Here is an 18,792-nt window from a genome sequence, read left to right as displayed (position 1 = left end):
TACACTCCTGTTTTTTCTGCTACACTACGTTGTTGCCTCTGAGGTGTCTTCAGTTCCCAGAATGCCTGTCTCCTCCGCTGTGGGACTCATCTCCAGCCTGTACTAATGATTTTTTCCCGGGAAATCAGAGTGGTCCTTCCCTCCTCTCTGGCTCTCTCCCAGTCATTTTCTCTAATTCGATGACTGTCCCTCTGCCAGCGAAGATTTTTTCTGCAGCTCCGACCACATCATTTGTTCATTCACTCGTACATTCGACAAATATTTACCGACTCCTTTCTACGTGCCAGATGGCCCAGGCTGGAAGACTGCAGTGAACAAGGCAGATACGTGCCTCGAGTTTACGAAGCTCATGTCTTGGCTAGGAAGAGACATAGTACAAAGTGCACAAACAAATCAATGTATAATCACAAACTCAGAAGAAAACAAACAAGCAGAGTAAGATGAAGACTAGGAGGGCCAAGTCCACCTGCTGAGACAGAGGCTCTGTAAAGGGGCCCTGTAAGCTGACTCTAAGGGGTAGGAAGGAGCCAGCCTTGTAAAAAGCAGGGAAGAGTGTTTTCCAAAGAGAGAACAGCGTGGGTGAACTCCCAGAGGCAGGAAAGAAGCTTGAGGTCACTGATGTGGCTGGCAGAGAATCGAAGGGCAGAGGCCACATCATGTAGGGTTTAGGGGGCCTGGCAAGAGGCTGGCTCCTTATCTGAAATGAGATGTTGTGTGTTGCTGGCAGCCTCGTAGCCTTGTCCAGGGCAAAGGTCTGGGCAGGAAGGTGGATGAGAGGATGGGGGGGCTCTCCTGACCTTGCCCTGGGCCTGGGGCCTGTCCTGGGGCCTGTGGGTGAGGGCCTCATGCAGCAGCTGCCTGAATCTCCTCAAGTCACCAGGAGGAGCTCTCTGTGATGAGGTGAGGGGGTCCTTGGCCCACAGCCAGCCTCCCCTGCACCCTTCCCTTGGGCCTAGGTCTAGGATTAGGATTAGTTTAGGTTTAGGAGGAGCCAGGCCTCCATCAGCCATCTGTTCACAGACACACACTCCTGAACACCCTGGGCCTTGGGCCTCCAGCGTTCTCAACCCTGAGTGCTCCCCTCCATCCCTGAGCAAGGCCGTCTCCGACCGCCCTGGCCGGAGGGGCCACCCCACTCACTCGCTGTCACATTACACATGGACCCTTTCACGGCAGCAGTGCCTGAAATGATCTCCTGCATCTGTGTGTTTCCCATTTCCGGTTGGTCCCACTCCCTGGAGCACAAGCCCCCAAGAGCAGGGCCTCCCTCATGCATGGTAGCCCTAACAAACAGCTGTTGAACTTTCCATACTTTGCTTTTAGCTCAAACTAGAACAGAGAGCAACGTCCTGGGATGTTTTGTTTAGGTCTCTTCTGGAATCACCGTTCCCAGTGGCCTTCAGCTGTGCCTTTGCCTCCATGGAGGGTGTTTTAAAAGTACACAAGTGAGAGTTGTTCTGGGCCTTTCCGGGCATGTCAAGGGCATCACTTTGCTCCTCAGAGCCTCCATACCTTAAGAATCTGGAGAAAGTCCATTGAGGGCTCAGAATCCAGAAAATCTGGACACCTGGTTCGTTTCCATATTGTAACTGAAATGTTTTTCTGTTTGCTTTGCCTGCTAGAAAGCTTGGAGCCAAATTCTTCCTCAACCAAGAGCAAGTTTATAGGACCATTCATATTTCAGGGCTAATCTTCTAATCTTCTCTTTTCATCCTTCAATTTAATCGTCCAACAAATATTTGTCCTGTGCTTATTGTGTGCCTGGTGCTTTTCTAGGTACCGGGGAATCAACAGTGAACAAAACAGACAAAATCCCTGTCTTCATGGCACTTACAGTCCAGAGGGAGAGAGGCAGCAGACAACCTAATAAATAACTGTGTTATATGTTGGGAGACGATAAATGCTATAGAAGACTGTTAAGCAGAGAGGTGAGGTAGAGGGTGGGCGGTGGTGTTAGGTGGTTTGCAGTTTAAAATGGGGGGCGCTGTCCAACAACAGATGATGGATAAAGAAAATGTGGTATAAATATACAGTGGAACACTACTTAGTCATAAAAGGAATGAAATAATATCATTTGCAGCAACATGGCTACACCTAGATATTATCATATCAAGTGAAGTAAGTCACTCAGAGAAAGACAAACATCATGTGATATCACTTATATGTGGAATCTAAAAAATGATACAAGTGAACTTATTTACAAAACAGAAACAGACTCACAGACATAGAAAACATACGGATGGTTACCGGGGAGTGGTGGAGGAGGTAGGAGGGAGGGATAAATTGGGAGTTTGGGATTGGCTGATACAAACTACTATGTACAGAATAGATAAACAACAAGGTCCCACTGTGTAGCACAGGGAACTATATTCAGTGGCTTGTAGTAACCTGTAATGAAAAAGAATATGAAAAAGAATGTATATGTATGTATAACTGAATCATTATGCTGTACACCAGAAACTAATACAACATTGTAAACCAAAAAATAAATAAATAAATAAATAAATAAATAAATAAATAAATAAATAAATAATAAATAAAGGGAGGGGAGTGGAGTCAGGGAAAGCATCACCGAGGTGACATTAGAGCAAGAGCCTGGAGGAGGCGAGATGAAGAAGAGGGTGGTGAGAGGAAGAATGTTCCAGGGAGAGGAGAGAGCACCAGGCCGAGGCCGTGAGTGGGGAGTATGCCCAGGGTGTCAGAATCAGCCACCAGGCAGAGGACTGGGGCGTGTGGTCCGAGGGGTAATGGGATGCTCCGCTCCCCCAGGGCTCCGAAGGTGTCCTGAGGACTGGCTCCTCCCCCTGGTAAGATGGAGCATTGCTGAGTCAAGAGAGGAGATTGAGAATTCCTGAGTCACACTTTAACAGTGTCTCTCTGGCTTCTGTGTTAAGTATAGACAGTGGAGCTTGAGGGCAGGAATGTGGAAACCAGGGTAGAGGCTGCAGCAAAGGCCCAGGAGAGGGGTAAGGGTGGCTGGGATGCCAGAGCTGCAGTGGAGGTGATGGGGTAGGTTTGGATTCCAGATGCATTTGGAGGTAGAAAAAAACAAGATTTTTCCGGGGTCCATGGAGGGTGTAAGAGACAAAGAGGGTCAAGTATAGTTCTCAGGTTCTAGCCTGAGCAAGTGGAAGAATGAAGTCCTTTTCCAAGACGGGAAGACTGTAATAGGAGCAGCTTTGAGGGGGAGGGATGACCAGGAGTTCCATTTTGGTCCAGGTTAAGCTTGAGTTGCCAAATGGAGATGTGGAGCAGGCAGGTGGAGTAGGGGAGAGGGACACGTGGGAGCCGTCAACTGTGAATGATGCTCTGAGCCCTGCGGCCACAGAGGTCCCCGGGCAGAGTGTAGACTGAGCAGCTGAGCCCTGAGGCCTGCCAACATTTAGAGGTGGGGAGAGGAGCCTGGGAGGTGGGAGGAGAACCTGGGTAAGCCTGGGCTCCTGGAAGCCACATAGAGTGTGTGAAGGAGGAGGGAGGGACCAGCTGGGATAAATGCTGCTCTTAAGGACTGAGAATTACCATTAGCAATGCGGATGCCACTGGCGACCTTGAGGGGTTGAGAGGTAGGGCCCAAAACCTGCCCGGAGCAGGAAGAAGAGGACATGAAGGGAGGATTTGGAAATAGTGAGTGCAGACTGACTCCTTCTAGCGGTTTTGCTGGTAAAGAGAGCAGAAAATGGGGCAGTAGCTGGAGGCAAAGGGGGCCGAGAAGGTTGTTTTTTTTTTTTTATAATAAGATGTGAAAAAATCTTAATTGCTTTTTTAATTTAAATTTTATTCAGTTTTGAATTTGAATAGGTGCTATGTTCCCATGATCCCAAGCATCAAAGATTCTGAAGGACATTTGGAAAAAAAATTTCCTTTACCCCTGTCTCTCTCCCACAGCCCTCAGGCATTCAGTTCCTTGCCCTGGAGACAGCCAATGTAATTAGTCCCTGGAGTACTCTCCCAGAGGGCACGTGAACACACACACACACACACACACACACACACACATTTTCCTCCTTTTTACATGAATAGTAACATCCCACACACACTGCTCTGGGCCTTGCATTTTTATACTTAACAATATATCCTGAATATCATTCTTTATCAATACGCAGAGAGCATTCTCATCCTTTTTTTCTGGTTTCGTATTATTTCACTCTATAATACACCATGTGTATTTTTCTATCGAGTACTCCTCTGATGGACAATCATTGAAGCTCGGTTCTATTATTATCTGCATTTTACAGAAAGGCAACAAGATGCTGAGAAGTTCACGGGCTGCGCCACGGTAGCTGCAGCGTGGGAACTCCATGCCCTTAACCACCCACTGGACTCGCCTCTTCCTGGATTAGTTTCCAACCTGATTTCTCCCTCACTCCTACACTCTGAGCAATTATTTTGCTATCCTTTTGTTCATTCAGATAATACATATTTACAAGCCCTGACCTTGCGCCAGGCACAGGGCTAGGCCCCAAGGATGCGGAGGGACAGGGCAGAGAAGTCCTCTGCTGTCGGGGAGCTTGCAGACTGAGTCTTTGTGTGTTTTTTGTAAGCCACCTCAAAGTTTCCAGGGAACGGCGCAGAGAATTAATAAAGAAGCCTGGTCCCTGTTTTTACTAATGAGGAAGCCAATCGTGCCAACAAATCACTGTTGCAATCCTGTTAAGCTGAATACCATAAAAGAAGCCTGGGAACCCAAAACATTGAACTCTGCAATGCTGGCCTCATCCCCCGGCCCCAGCCTGGCCCTCCTCCAGTTTCCCATCTCAGTGAAAGGCCTCGGGCATTGGCTCCTCCCACGTCTGTCCCCAGGTCCTGCTCCCTATCTTTGAGACCACCCCACCGAAGACCTCTGGACTTGGCCCAACTTTGCTCTCCATGGCTACCGGCCTTCCTCGGGCCTTCTCTACAGGGGCATTCAGTCATTTCCTCTCTGCTGTTCTTGTCTCTGCATCTGCGCCTTCCCCTGCACCGTCCATCCAGCTGATGTGTCACTGTGTCATTTCCGGGTTTAACCTTCCACGGCTTCCCTTTGCTGCCCTTCGGCTAATGTGGTGGCAGAGCCCCGTGGTGAGGGTCATGGGCTCTGGAGCTTGAATCCCAGCTCTGCCATTTACCTTAAATGACCTACTTAACCTCTCTTTGCCTTAGGTCAGGCAAACTGAGTTGAGATAAACAAGAATAGTAAATGATAATGAGATAAATTAGATAGTGATGAGAATACTCCATGCCTGATACATCTGTTGTGAGGATTGAAAGTTAATGAATGTTATAATAAGGCCCTTGTGTACGGACCCTGCCTAGGTCTCCAATCTCACCAGTTTTCATCTCCCCTATAAACCCAATAAAGTACTTTTGGTTCTCTGAGAGAGCATCAAATCCCCTGTCCTCTCCATGCCCCAGCCTCTCTGAGCCAAAGCTGGACCTGGGTGCCAGTTCTTCTTCCCCATTGGATCTCCAACAGCTGGCACACAGTGTTTTGAATGAATGAATGAATGAGAAAGGTATTGCATTTGAGTTCTGATGGATGAGTAGGAGTTTTCCAGGTAAAGAAGTGTGTAAGGCTGGACTATAAAAGGTCTTGCTCTGTCCTTGGGGCTGGAAGCTCCCAGTTCCTGGAGGACAGAAGGGAGGTGAGACTGGAGAGGAAGGTTGGATTTAGTTCAGAACTTTCTGTTCTGTTGTATGGACAAAAGATACACATGAAGGGAAGGCTTTTGTGACAATGTGGGGGTCGCTTGCAGGAAAAACTGAGGTCAGCAGCTGGGATGTATGGTGGTTTAGCTCCAGGGCAACACTGAATTTCCTTTCTTTCTTTCTTTTTTTTTTTTTGAGGGGAGGGAGGTAATTAGGTTAATTTATTCATTCATTTATTTATTTTAGTGGAGGTACTGGGGATTGAACCCAGGACCTTGTGAACACTAAGCAAGTGCTCTACCACTTAGCTATACCTTCCTGCTCAGTGTAGCATTGAAAAGGCCTTCAGGGCAGTAGCAATGGGAATGGAATGAAGAAGAATTTGAGAGAGATTTGAGAGCAGGAATTAATACGATCTCCTAAATACGTTTACTGAATGTGTCCTAGGAATGATGTTAGGGGACTGTGGGAATAAGGAGCAGAAGTAGCATTTTCCCCTGTCTTCAAGTAGCTCAAATCCTAGGAGAGGCAGACAAATTTATAAATAAAAATATAGATGCAGGGAAGGCCAAATTCGGTATCACTGCAGCCAGTCTCAGAGGGAGATCTCTATGTGTAAAATCAGCAAATTGAAGCACCATGCATTTGAGTGCCTCTGTCATGTACCCCAAGGCTCTTTTTATTTGTTTAAAATTTTATTTGGTTAAAACACACTGCAGTGTATTTCCATGACCCACCAACTTTTAAAGGCTGTGTAGTGTAGAGATTTAGATGGGGCCCACTTTTACCACTTAGCAGCCCGTGATCTTAGACAAGTTACTAAATTCTCTTAGCCCAAGTCTCTGTTAGCAATCAAAGGAAGATGAATGAGCTGGAATGTCGGGAGAGAGAACAAAATAGGGCTGGAGGTATGGGTGGAGGCAAGACCCTGCAGGGACTTGTGAGCTACCATAAAGGTTTTAGACTTTATTATTAGTGCAATGAGAAGCCACTGGAATTGTTTTTTTGTCCCAATTTATTATCACTTTTCAGGTGAGATGTAATCTGCCTACAATTAAATGCAAAAATCTTAAATGTTGAGTTGGATGAGTTCTGACAATTGTATACATCTGTGTAACCACCCACCAAAAGATTACTGTCATCCCAGAAAGCTCCCACCTGCCCTGTTCCAGTCAGTTCTCCCCTTTTCCAGCGTTATTGTAGGGTCTAAGCATATTGTGTTTGTGTTTTGAAAGGATCTCTCTGGCTGCAGCACAGAGGACAGCCTGAGGCCAGCAAGGAGAGTACAACACAGGCCAGGCAAGAGACGTCTAGATTGCGAGGTCGCCTAGCAACCTGAAAGCTTCGACGCGGAGGGTGGACGTCTGGACGCAGGCGGAGGGAGAGGCCCTGTCCCACCCCATCCAGGCCCCGCCCCCTCCCCGTCCCACCCCGCTCCGCGTACGAGCCAGTAGGCAGCCTCGCTCCTCGTCGGGGGGCGGACCAAAGCTTTTTATTGGCCGGGCCTCCGGAAGCTACCGGATTCGGAATCTCGCCCAAAGTCGTGCGGCCGCCGGCTGCTTGTGGGCGCGCGGTGCATGGTGGTGGCGCGTGGCGCTTGGAGCTTGGCTGGGCGGGGCGGGCGCCCGCGCGGCGAGGCCGCGCACTTTTCCCGCTGGACTGGGAGACCTTCCCGCTGAGCCTCAGTTTCCTCTCTTTGCAGTAGCGGAGCATGCCCCGCACGGGGCACCCCAGACCCTACCGTGCAGCCCCATTGCCGGCCCGGAGCGTGTATCTCAGCAATTGGGACTGGACGGAGGGGGCTAGGGGATCCCCACTGCCCGGGGTCTGGGTGCGTGACTGACCCTCCCGGTGCCAGAGCCCCCAGCACAGGCCAGGATGTTCGTCCTGGTGGAAATGGTGGACACCGTGCGGATTCCCCCCTGGCAGTTTGAGAGGAAGCTCAACGACTCCATTGCCGAGGAGTTGAATAAGAAGTTGGCTAACAAGGTATTGGGTCCACGGGGTCGCCGGGCAGGTCTTGGCACGGGAGGGCCTCAGCACTGCCCACCCCTCTCCGGCCTGGCCATACCAAGCCTTGTCCTGGGCAAGCAGCCTAACGACTCAGAACTCGGTTTCTTCACCTGTGCATGGGATGGGGGTAATCCTTACTCCACAAGGATGTCGGAGGGAATCAAAAGAAAAATTGAGTTTGAAAAAGGCGATTGTAACTGGGAAACGCTAGATTCTTTACTTCCAAATTACTTTGCAATCTTGAGCAAGTCATTTAACTCCTCTGGGCCTCAATTTCCATTTGTAAACTAGAAATAATAATTGCTGTCCGACCATGCTTTGTTTCTGTGAAGATGGATGATAGTTTAGAGTTGGCTGTCAGGAGGTTTATCCTTTCATTCCTGCGGAAAAAAAAAGCACACCTTCTATGCACGAAGCCTGCATGCCTTAGTGCGAGCTTGTCCTTGGGCTCCCCATGTCACTTCTGTAGCAACCCTCCCTCCTCAGTTATTGGGTCTTAGCACTTACCCACACTCTTTTGTTTACTGGGTTACTGTTTTCCTCTTTCCCTCTCCATGAGGGCAGGGACCTTTCATCCCTGTAGTATCCCCCATATTTAGCCAGGGCCTGGCACAGACAGATGTTTCACAATTGTTCATTGAATGAATAAAACAGATAAGCTTCTGCTCTGTAGTGTGGTGGGAAAGGCAGATATGAACAAGAAACTCCCACAGTTGATTGTGTGATGACAAGTTGAGGTAAATGCTCTGAGAACAGGTGTTCACAAAGCCAGTGGAACGAAGGAACTTCACCTGCGGTAAGGGAGAGAAGAGGCGGCTTTGTTAGGGAGGTGGTGCTGGAACTGTGATCTGATGATGAGGAAGAACTAATTAGGGGAGGGGAGGGATCTGGGCAGAGAGAAGAACTGTGTGGGCAGCATAAACAGCATTTGCAAAGGCCCTGTGGCAGGGAATATCAGGAGGGAATATCACACCTATCATGGCATGGAGGAGGCTGGTGTGGCCTGAGTAGAGGGAGAGAGGGGAGGGCAGTCTGGAAAGTGATGGGAGCCAAGCTATCCAGGGCCTGCAGGACTTACTCAGGGAAATGGTCTTCACTTGTAGAACAGCTGGAAGTGACAGGCTGAGGAGCAGCCAGCAGGAGGAAGATTGGCTGGCATCAGACAGGAGGCAAGTCCCTTCTGTAGAGGCTGAAGTCACAGAATGTGGGGTGTATAGATCTGGGGAGGTGGTGGAGAGAACTCTTGGAATCCTTAGTGGATGCCTTCTTGTTACATTGTGAATTAGAAGGAGGGGGGTCCCATAAGGGGACAGAGAGAAAAGGTGTGCAAAGTCCAAGAGGGGAATATAGTCCCTTTGTAGCACAGGTCCTTCAGTGACCTGTTCAGATGAATATTTCTGTGTTTGAATCATTGAGCCATTTGAGAGGAGGCCACGCAGAAGAGGTCCAAGGTCTGGCCAAGGGCACACGTCTCCCTGTGCTTCCAAACCAGCCGGACAATGCCTCATCGTGGTGAGATATGGCCAGGACTCTGAGTTCTCTGAACCTCTTGCTAATCCTTGAACAGTTCTGCAAGGTCTCTAATTGGAAGGTGATGATGCTGGGTGTCAGATAAGCAGACAGCTAGTGGCCAGTCCTTTGGAGCATCATGGTGTAGGAACGTCCTCTGCCTGTTCTCTACCCAGTCTCAGGGCCTCCCGTGTGTCACTCTGACAGCCTCAATCCCTGTGGCCACATCTGTGTGTCTGAGACTTTGTGAGCAGAGCAGCGATCAGCTGTTTCTGACACTCTGATCTGTGAGCTCTAGCATGGACTTGGGACCTCTGATAGTGTAAGTTGGGGTGTTTTTGTTTTTGTTTTTTTAATGGAGGTACTGGAGATTAAACCCAGGACCTCGTGCATGCTAAGCATGCACTCTACCACTGAGCTATATCCAGCCCACCCCAGAAAGTGTAGGTTTAACCAGGGGTTCCCTACCCACTGATCCTTACTGGAAGTAATAATGATCCTTGATTGATGACTGTTATTTCTAGCAGGTGAGCGGGGTACTGGGATAGGGGCGTCAACATCTGTTCCCTCTCGTGATTTGACAGCCCCACAGCCTGATGTGTCCACTTTTGCAGATGGGGAAACTGAGGCTCAGAGAAGTGACCTCAGAGGTCACACAGGGAGTGGTGAAGTTGACATTGTAACCTGCATCTGCCTTGTCACAAAAGGCCCTGTTCTTTCCAGAGCTCAGCTTCCACCAGGGTTCCTCACCTCAGGCAGTGCCCCAACTCATTTCTAGCTGTAAAACGGGGGTGATCATGCCCAGGGGTGTGTGCGGATCTCAAGAGGGGCTGACCAGGGAGCTGGGCCTCGGGGTCACTGGGTGTGTACACGGGTGCACACAGGTCGTGTACAACGTGGGACTCTGCATCTGTCTGTTTGACATCACCAAGCTGGAGGACGCCTACGTGTTCCCCGGGGACGGTGCATCACACACCAAAGGTGGGTGCCTTCTCCTTCTGGGCATCTGGGTTTCTTGGGGCTCAGTTTTTGGTGGGGGGAGTCCTAGTCTGGGAGTTGGGAGACCTGGGGCCTAGTCTGACTGCCAGGAATTTACTGGGTGATCTTGGGCAGATTCTTCCCCTCTCTGGGCCTTGGTTTCCTTTGTGTAAAAAAGGGGAGGCAGAGAAGGTGATTTTCAAGGTCTCCCCAGCTCTGAGATTGTGGCTCTGTGTCTCTGTCCTTGTTGGTCTTATGTGTTAGGGAGCCCTGCTCTGCCTGGCTCTCAGGCTGCTCAGAAAGGCGGATGGCTAGATAGTGAAAGATGCTTGGAGTAATCATCGCTGGGTTAAAAGTGGGGAGAGCACAGGGGAGCACGGCTGCCCCTCCTGGGGAGGGGGCGGGGTTGAGGGTAGGAGACTTTGAGGGACACCAGGACATACAGTTAAAAGTGTGGCCTCTGGGTTTAAATCCCAGTTCTGCTACTTGTTCGCTGTGTGTCCTGAGCAGAGTATGTAACCTCTCTGTGCCTCTCTTTCCTCATTAGTAAAATGCAGTCAACAGTAGACTTTATGTTACGGGACTGTTGTGAGGATCACTAAGTTAATATGCACAAAGCTCTTAGGATAGGACCTTGGCCCATAGTGAGTGCTTGCTTGATTGCTCATCGATTTGAATTGTTTCTCCTGATTCTGAGGGTCAGCTTGGGTGGTCGTCTGGGCTGGCTTGGCAGGGTTGGATGGTGTAGGGTGGCCTCATGTGTCCGGGGTTGGCAGACTGGGTGGGTGGGGGCCTCGGCTGGGATGCTCATCTCTGCTCCGGGTGGCCTCATCTTTCACTAGGCAGACTGGGCACCAGGGCACAACTGGAGCCCCAGTGCACAGCACCATTCAAGCCTCTGCTCATGTCCCGTCAGTCAAAGCAGGTCACGTGGCTGAGGTCAGAGTCAAGGGGTGGGGAAATAGACTCGCTCCTGATGAGAGGAGATGCGGTCACATTGCAAGGGGGCGTGCACCCCGGATGGGAGGGTGGTTACTACACCTGGAAGGAGCGGGGAGTGGAGGGGGGATCACCTTGAGAAGGGCTCTCAGGGAGAAAGTGGGGCATTCTCCCTCCTGCTTGGACCAAACCACATCAGGAGCAGAGGGCAAGGGGGCCATTGGAGGTTCGGAGCTGGTCAGGGTGTAGGCACGGGGGCGCCGGCTGTGCACTCACTCACCTGCCCCAGGCTCTGAGTCAGACTCTCTGGGGTGGGTCCCGCGGACGGTTCTAACCAGAAGCTTGGTGATTCTCACACAAGGCTTTTTGAAGAGCCCAGTGATGCCCGGGCATTCCAGAACATGCCATGAGGCTGCCTGGTTTGTGTCCAGGAATCCAGGGACTTAATTAGTGCACATGGATGCCGGCGAGCTCTGTGCAGAGCCCTCAGGAGCAAGCTGTGTGTGTGGAGTAGGACCGTTTCATTAGCAGAAAGATGAGACAGTGATGTGGAAACAAGACCGCGAGGGCCTCTGTTTACAGAGGACGCCGTGGAGCTGAGCCTCGTCTCTGCTGTTGTCCCGGAGGCAAGTGGTAAGGACCCCAGAACTTCAAGAAAAACTGGGAGAAAAAAGTTAAATTCGAGGAAATTCTGTCCATTCATTTGGCTGTTTCTGCTACTTGGCGTAGGACTTCAGTGCTGGTTTTCTTGTCTCCCACCCCCATTCACCCTGGGTCCCCTGTGTTCTTGGGAACAAGGGGCCAGGAGTAGGGCACCTGGCGGGGGCCCATCACACGGACCCAGATTTAAATTCTGCCTCTGGCCTCCCTGCATGAGCACACTGGGCAGGTAACTACCTTCCTCAGCCTTGGTGTCCTCATCTGTGAAATGGGTTAACACTTGCAGCTGTAAGGCTCCTCATAGCCCATTCAGCAATGAGCAGGGTGAGTTGTTAGTTTGTGGTGGGCATCAGTCTCCAGGCTTGGAGGCTGATCCCGGGCCCAGGCCCCGTTCCTGCCTCTGCCTCCCCGGGGCCGTGGCTGAAAGTGTACCAGGCGGCTCAGCCCAGGCCTCTGCTTTTGCTTAGAGGATTATTCATTTGTCCCTTGCCTTTCACTTCTTTCTACTTCTACCCAGGCCAGATTACTTTACGTACGACTGTCACATCTGGGACGGTAGTCTGACGGTAGTGCCTCCGTCACACAGAGATTGTGGGAGTAGGTGAGAAAACCATGGAAGCCTTGGTCGGTGCCTGGCATTTAGTGCTCAGGAGAGGGCAGCCTTTGCGGCTTGTGACATTGGTCCTGATTGGCCGGCCTTATCCCTTCTCACTTAGAGTTCCTTTAGGCAGAGCCAGCACCGGCTCTCTATGCCCCCCGACTCCCGGAAGCCCCTCTTGACCTGGCCGCCGCCCCTGCCCCGGCTGGTTAGGACCCCACTCTGGGCTCTGGAGCAGCCTGTCTTCTTGCCCTCCATTTGCTTTTTTTTTTTAAGTCATGATAAAACATATGTAACATAAAATTTACCGTGTTAACCATTTTTAGTGTACAGTTCAGTGGCATTAAGTACATTTACATTGTTGTCCAGCCATCACCACTATCCATCTCCAGAAATTTTTCATCTTCCAAAACAGAATCTCTGTCCCCACTAAACAATAACCACCCCCTCCAGCCCCTGGCAACCACCGTTCTGTCTTCTGTCTGTATGGATTTGACTACTTCATGTACTTTATAGGAGTAGAGTCATGGTATTTGGCCTTTGTAGAAACTCACTACGTCCTGAGGCAGCCATACTTTTCCTGGGACAAAGTTTGCTGAAGCCTACAACTAAGAGCGGGTCTTCCTCTTCATACTGGTCCCTCAGACCCATCCTTGACTTTCCAGCCTTCCCAACTGCAGGCCAGACGTCCCTAGGTGGCCCACACAGCACCATCCTAGCTGGCCCTCCATCTGGTCTGCAGCCTCCTTTTTGTTTTTTGTTTGTTTGTTTTTATTTTGGTGGGGGAAGGTAATTAGGTTTATTTAGTATTTATTTATTCTTAGAGGAGGTACTGGGGATTGAACTCATGACCTCATGCATGCTAAGCATGCACTTGAACTATACCCTCCCCAATGCCTTTTTTTAAAATTGAGATATAATTGACATACGAAATTTACCCTCTTAAAACATACAATTCAGCAACTTTTGGTGTAGTCACAGAGCTGTGTGACGATCACCACTGTCTTAATTCCAGAACATCTTCCTTCATCACCCCAAAAAGAAACCCCATGCCCATTAGCAATCACTTCCCTCTCCTTCCTCCACCAGTCCCCGGCAACCACTGCTTTCTGCTTCCAGATTTGCCTATTTTGCACATTTCATATGAGCTGAATCACACATGTGGCCTCTTGTGATTGACTTATTTCGTGTAGCACAGCGTCCTCCAGGTTCTTCCATGTTGTTGCTTGTATCGGTACTTTGTTCCTTTCTGAGGCGAATAATCTTCCGTTGTGCAGATACAGCCCGTTTGGTTTGTCCATTCGTCTGTTGAAGGACACCTGGGTTGCTCACCATTTGCTTTTGGATGTGCTTGTTCCAGACTGGAGCCCCCGGGGCACAGGACCATGTGTTGTTCTGCCCCCATAAGCCCAGTGCCCAAACTGGGCCTGGCACACCTGGTACAAGCTCCGTGGAGACTCATTAACCCGAAGTGCTGCTGGAGCACGTGGGGGACAGGGTTTTTCCGAACTGTAAGTGATGTCAGCCCTCATCTGCTCTCCCGAGGTCAGCGTGAGGCCCGGCCCTCTTGATGATGGCTCAGGTGTCTTGTGTTGGTCTCCTCACAGGGAGTGGGGGGCACCAGCTGCCCCCTCTCCTTTCCACACTCTTTCCTGCCCAGTGGAGCCATGGGGAAGCAGCCTGGCAGGGGAGCTGGGGGCCAGGTGGGCCCTGCTGTCCTTGGGGTGAAGTTGGCACACCAGGAAGTGAGGGTGCTGGTGGCAGAAGCCTGTGTTTGGGGGTTAAACCTCCTGAGGTAGGCATATTCAACCCCGTGGCCCTGTCTGGTGGTCCAGAAAAGAGTTGGAGTCTCCCCCTGGCAGAACAGCTGTGTGGCTGTGAGCAGGTGACCCAGCCCCTCTGAGCCACAACCTCAGGCTCGCAGTGGGGAAGCATGACATCGGGCACAGGTGGACTGTGATGGGCACTGGGTGACTGGCAGGGGGCATCCTCACTGTAATATTCTAGCCGTGGCGGTGTTTAGGCCAGTGGCAGCCACCCCAGCAAGTGGCAGGAGTGATGAGGTGATGGCTTCTGCCAGGCCGTGGAGTCAGTCTGATGTGGACTACAGACCTTATCTGGTATTTTCCTTGGGGTCAGGTGATTAGGGACCACCTGGGGCAGGGCCTGAGAACCCACAGAGGCATTTTTGGTTATTTATTGGCTTTGCTCCCCCTGCCCGGCCCTACCTCCAAATTTCAGGGCATTTTTAGCATCCTGTTCCAGGTCAGATCTATGCCTGGGGCAAACTGCCAATCAGCGGGAGACAGGGAACTTGTTCCCAAACCTGGTTCTCTTTGCCAGTTGCTTCTGCCCTTGTTAGAGTTTAAAGGAGAGAGCCTGGAGGAAGGTTGGAATTGACTTTGGAGTCATTGATGGCCTAAAATCTGGGCTCAGTTGTGACTTATCTGATGGACTCGGGAGCCAGGCCTCAGTTCCAGGGCCAGTGCTGCTGGCTTCTTATGGGGGCCGAGTGTGGCCTTGCAGGGGATGGGGTGAGGGTCCCTCCGGCTCAGCTAACCAGTCTGGGCCCACAGGGACCCCTGGCATGGGCTGCTGGGTGGACTGGAGCCGCCCCGGGGTTGGCGTGCCAGTGAGCGAGAGCGGGCACCGGACAGCCCAGACTGCTCCTCAGGGCCTGCTCATCACCGACATGCTTTCTTCATTTCCAGTTCACTTCCGGTACGTGGTGTTCCATCCGTTCCTGGACGAGATTCTGATTGGAAAGATCAAAGGCTGCAGCCCAGAGGGAGTGCATGGTAATGCTGGCCCTGAGTTCTCAGACAAGACCTGGGAGCACACTGCGGGCAGCTGGCTGGGCCAGCCCCCCTCCCTCAGCGTGTGTGTGGGGCCACGTGGTCAGGGGAGGGTCAGATAGAGAAGCAGAACCTTCCAGGCTGTCCTCTTGTGAGTGAGGGGAATGCTCAGCCCCCCTCCCCCGTTCATGTAACAGTGAGGACCTTGGCCACCAGGATGCCTCAGGCCGGGACCTCAGGGCAGGCACTGAGCGGTCAGTGGTGACTCGGAGCCCTTGGCACCCACTGGAGCCTGCTGTGTGCCAGGTCCATCTCAGGTTTTGGTGGCCGCTCAGGTTATGTGAGTGGCTGGGGGAGGGGCCCGGGTTTCCATGGTGGCACCTGCCCCTAGGGAGGGGCCTGCCTGTCCACTGAGCCCTGTCCCATGCTGTCACTTGCCTGTCGTCCAGTCTCTCTAGGGTTCTTCGATGACATTCTTATCCCTCCGGAGTCCCTGCAGCAGCCAGCCAAGTTGTATCCTTCCAAGCCTAGAGCGGGTCACAGAGGAGCTTGAGCCTCTCAAAGGAAGCTCCCCACTCCTTGGAGTGGTGCTGGGTTCTGTGACCTGGTGCTGCTGGCCTCTGCCCGCCTCCTCCAGCCTGCATTTTGCTCTAGAAGCTCTGACCATGATGTCTCCACGCCTGTGCCTCCATCTGGGCTGTCAGGCCTGGTTCCAGCTCACTTTCCTTAGGTTGTCGCCGCGGGAATCATCTCAGAGGTCACCTCCCTCGAGAGGCCTGCCTGATTGGCCACCTCCCCTCCTCAGCTGACATTTGAGGGCTTGGCTCTGTGGGTCCTCACTGAAAGTGCTTACTGGGAGGGACCCCATCTTGTCCCATCTGGCAGTATGCTCCTCAGTGTGGGCTCTGCTGGTGGAGGGGCCTCAGGCCCTGTAGGGAGCTGAATGTATGTGTATGTGTATGTGTCTCATTGTTTAGGCAGACAGTTCTGGCTGGGCCTGTGCAGGGTCTGTGTGTGACTCTGGAAATTATCAGAAAAACTTGCCTAGCCTGGCTGGTCCCTCCGGCTGGTGACCTCCCATCCAGCCATGTCCTCTTGAAAACTGGAGAAGTCCTTGTGCTGCCTGCTGGTCGGAGTGTCTGGAGGAGCGGAGAGGGATGTGGGATTGCACCGAGAATGTAGGCCAGCTTCAACTAGCACGTGGGTCGACTGCGGGTTTTGTGGAAAGTACTTCCCATGTGTGGTGTTTTATTACCTCCCCACCGCCGCCCTGGAGGCTAGGCCTTGCTGTAATCGCTGCTTTACAGATGGGGACCCCAAGGCACTGAGAGGTTGGGCCTGGTTCCTGGTAGGTCTGAACTTGGCAGCCAGCCTCTGAGAGGACACAGCAGCTGAGTCTGACTCCCGGCGCCAAGGGGCTGTGGTCATTCCCATGTTGAGAGGTAGAAGTTGCGTTCTGCTGTGGAGTCACCTTCCTGCTCTGATGTCCGTGGTGTCTGGCGGGGGCCTGTGTTCCCAGCCTGGGTCCTGGTACCTGGGAGCTCCCGCCGCTCCCTGTGGGCTGGGCCTGACCTCGTCTCTTGTACCTGGGACTGGGCCTGCTTTTCCTGTGACTTTCCAGAGAAAGTAATCTCAACCCGAGTTTGGGTTTTCCTGGGGTCGGGTTCCAGTGGTGGAACTCCCGACCTTCAGGGCTCTCCCACGGCCAGGTTGTTGCCTTGACCCTGGGCCCATCCAGTGATGAGGCGGAGCAGGTGTGGGTGTGGGAGTATGAGACGGAGGAAGGGGCGCACGACCTGTACATGGACACCGGCGAGGAGATCCGCTTCCGGGTGGTGGACGAGAGCTTCGTGGACACATCCCCCACCGGACCCAGCTCGGCCGAGGCCGCCTCTTCCAGTGAGGAGCTGCCCAAGAAGGAGGCTCCGTACACGCTTGTGGTGAGCTGCCCTGCTGCCGCTGCCGAAACCGCAGGGAACCGCTCCTAGAACCCCCTGTCCCAGCAGGTCAGGCTGCAGGTCCCCGTCATGTGGTCCTGGGGTCACCTCTGCCTGGGGAGCCTTGTTTTTTCAGGCCAGGCCAGCGCAGCGAGATCATAAGGCTGCCATGGCTATAGGGGAGGGTGGGTGGGTCAGGCCCCTGCTCACAAGAGAGGGGCGACGCAGGCTGCTGATCAGGCCAAGGGAGGGAGAAACCACAAGGGGCTTCTGGGAAGGGTGAGCCTCGGGGCTGCTCCCACTGCAGACCTGTGTGGCCTGAGATGACAGGGAGGCTGCAACCGGCCAGGTCTGCCTTGGGTCCCTTTTGTCTTTTACCTTCATGAAGCTCAGCCAGTGACACGACGGAAGGGAATTCCAGGGACTGCTAGTAGGCTTTTCTGGTGTAACACGGGCCCCGAGTTGTTTGCTTTTAGGGCAGCTGTGTCCTGGTCAGGAACGCGGGTCGCCCAGGGCATCCCCTCTGCATGGACTTGGAGGCTGGTGCTCCGGGTCACTAGGCCTTTCTGGCAGGACTGGACCATAGGGGGCTCTGGAGGGCAGGCCCGGGAGTGGCCTGCTGGTGCCTGTGTGGGCAGGCCCGGGGCGAGGAAGGTGCCTGACCTCCCTGAGGCTCTGGGGCCCGGTGCCGTGCCCTCAGGGAACCAGTGCCTTTCTCAGGGGGCCCCAGGAGAGGGGAGTCTGGACCTGCTGGGAGTGCTGCGTGCCTCCTTTCCGCCTGTGCTGGGCTTGCTGGTGCCTAGATGGAAGGGCCCCTTTTGCCTCCTGTCCGAGTTGGCTCAGCCCTAGCGGTTGATGAAACGTGCCTGCTCTCTCTACCCCTGGCAGGGATCCATTAGTGAGCCCGGCCTGGGTCTTCTCTCCTGGTGGACGAGCAGCTAACCCTGGGGCTTGAGCGTGGACCCCGCCCAGTCCTGCAGACCCTGTCCCACCTTGGGAAGGTGGCGTGGTGCCCCTGGCCCTGAAGACAGCAGCAGCTTCTGCAGATGCCGAGGAGCCGAGTCTGCCCCACCAGGTTGTCCCCTTCCCTGCTCCTCCCAGAGCCACCCCTTAAGTCCAGAGGTCCTCATGGCCTTCTCTCAGTGACAGCAAAGACATTTAATAAACAATGGTAGCCTCAGTTGGGGAGAGCCACCCTGTTTCAATGATCTAAGGTCACTGAGTTCCCACAGCTGGGATGGCATGTTCCTCACCCCAGATCACTTCTGGAGATGACTTCCCCACAACCCCCATGGCAGAACTTGGGGGTTGAGCGATCCAGGCTGAGCTTGGCGGCTCCATAAAGTAACAGAGTGAGTGAGAGGCTGGCCTGGGGCAGCTGCCAATTGCTGATCACAGTCTGACCTTTAAGGAACAACCATCTTGCTTCCCACTAGCATGTGGAAAGTGAGGCGGGCCTGGCCTCAGCCAAGCAGCTCCGTCAGTAAAGTGGAGGCTGTGGGCTTTGCTAGCCGAAGGGGGTGAGAGCAGTGACCTGCTGTTACTCTCCTGCCAGCAGTACTGCAGGAAACCTTGGGCCAGCTGTCACTTCCAACCTCGGCCACGCTGGGAGCACCCTGTGGGTCTGCCTGCTGGTGATGTGAGATCCTGGCCCGAGGGCAAGAAGAATGGCTTTGCCGGACTCCTGCCTGTTCACTCACTTCTGCTGGGATCAGGACACTTGTTTTGTAGCACCTAC

The 18,792-nt window shown here is 52.8% G+C and overlaps 1 protein-coding gene across 1 annotated transcript; it reads left to right on the top strand.

Moving 5' to 3' along the window:
* Positions 1-7,352: 7,352 nt before the first annotated feature.
* On the top strand, positions 7,353-18,234 carry POLR3H (RNA polymerase III subunit H). Its single transcript, XM_006207129.4, has 6 exons — positions 7,353-7,614; positions 10,032-10,128; positions 15,034-15,120; positions 15,567-15,630; positions 16,856-17,057; positions 17,943-18,234. Exons 1-6 carry the CDS (start codon positions 7,504-7,506, stop codon positions 17,994-17,996), a joined length of 615 nt encoding a protein of 204 aa, XP_006207191.1. The 5' UTR covers positions 7,353-7,503; the 3' UTR covers positions 17,997-18,234.
* Positions 18,235-18,792: the final 558 nt, after the last annotated feature.

This window comes from Vicugna pacos, chromosome 12 (assembly GCF_048564905.1).
Source record: "Vicugna pacos chromosome 12, VicPac4, whole genome shotgun sequence".
NCBI lineage: Eukaryota > Metazoa > Chordata > Mammalia > Artiodactyla > Camelidae > Vicugna > Vicugna pacos.
Note: the sequence above shows the minus strand (reverse complement) of the source record. Positions and strands in the feature narration are given on the sequence as shown.

Bases quoted from the DNA above. Each gene is read 5' to 3' on its own strand.
- POLR3H (XM_006207129.4), top strand. From the start codon at position 7,504: ATGTTCGTCCTGGTGGAAATGGTGGACACCGTGCGGATTCCCCCCTGG. The intron at 10,129-15,033 runs GTGGGTGCCTTC...CTTCATTTCCAG, and splicing joins CGGTGCATCACACACCAAAG to TTCACTTCCGGTACGTGGTG. The intron at 17,058-17,942 runs GTGAGCTGCCCT...TACCCCTGGCAG, and splicing joins AGGCTCCGTACACGCTTGTG to GGATCCATTAGTGAGCCCGG.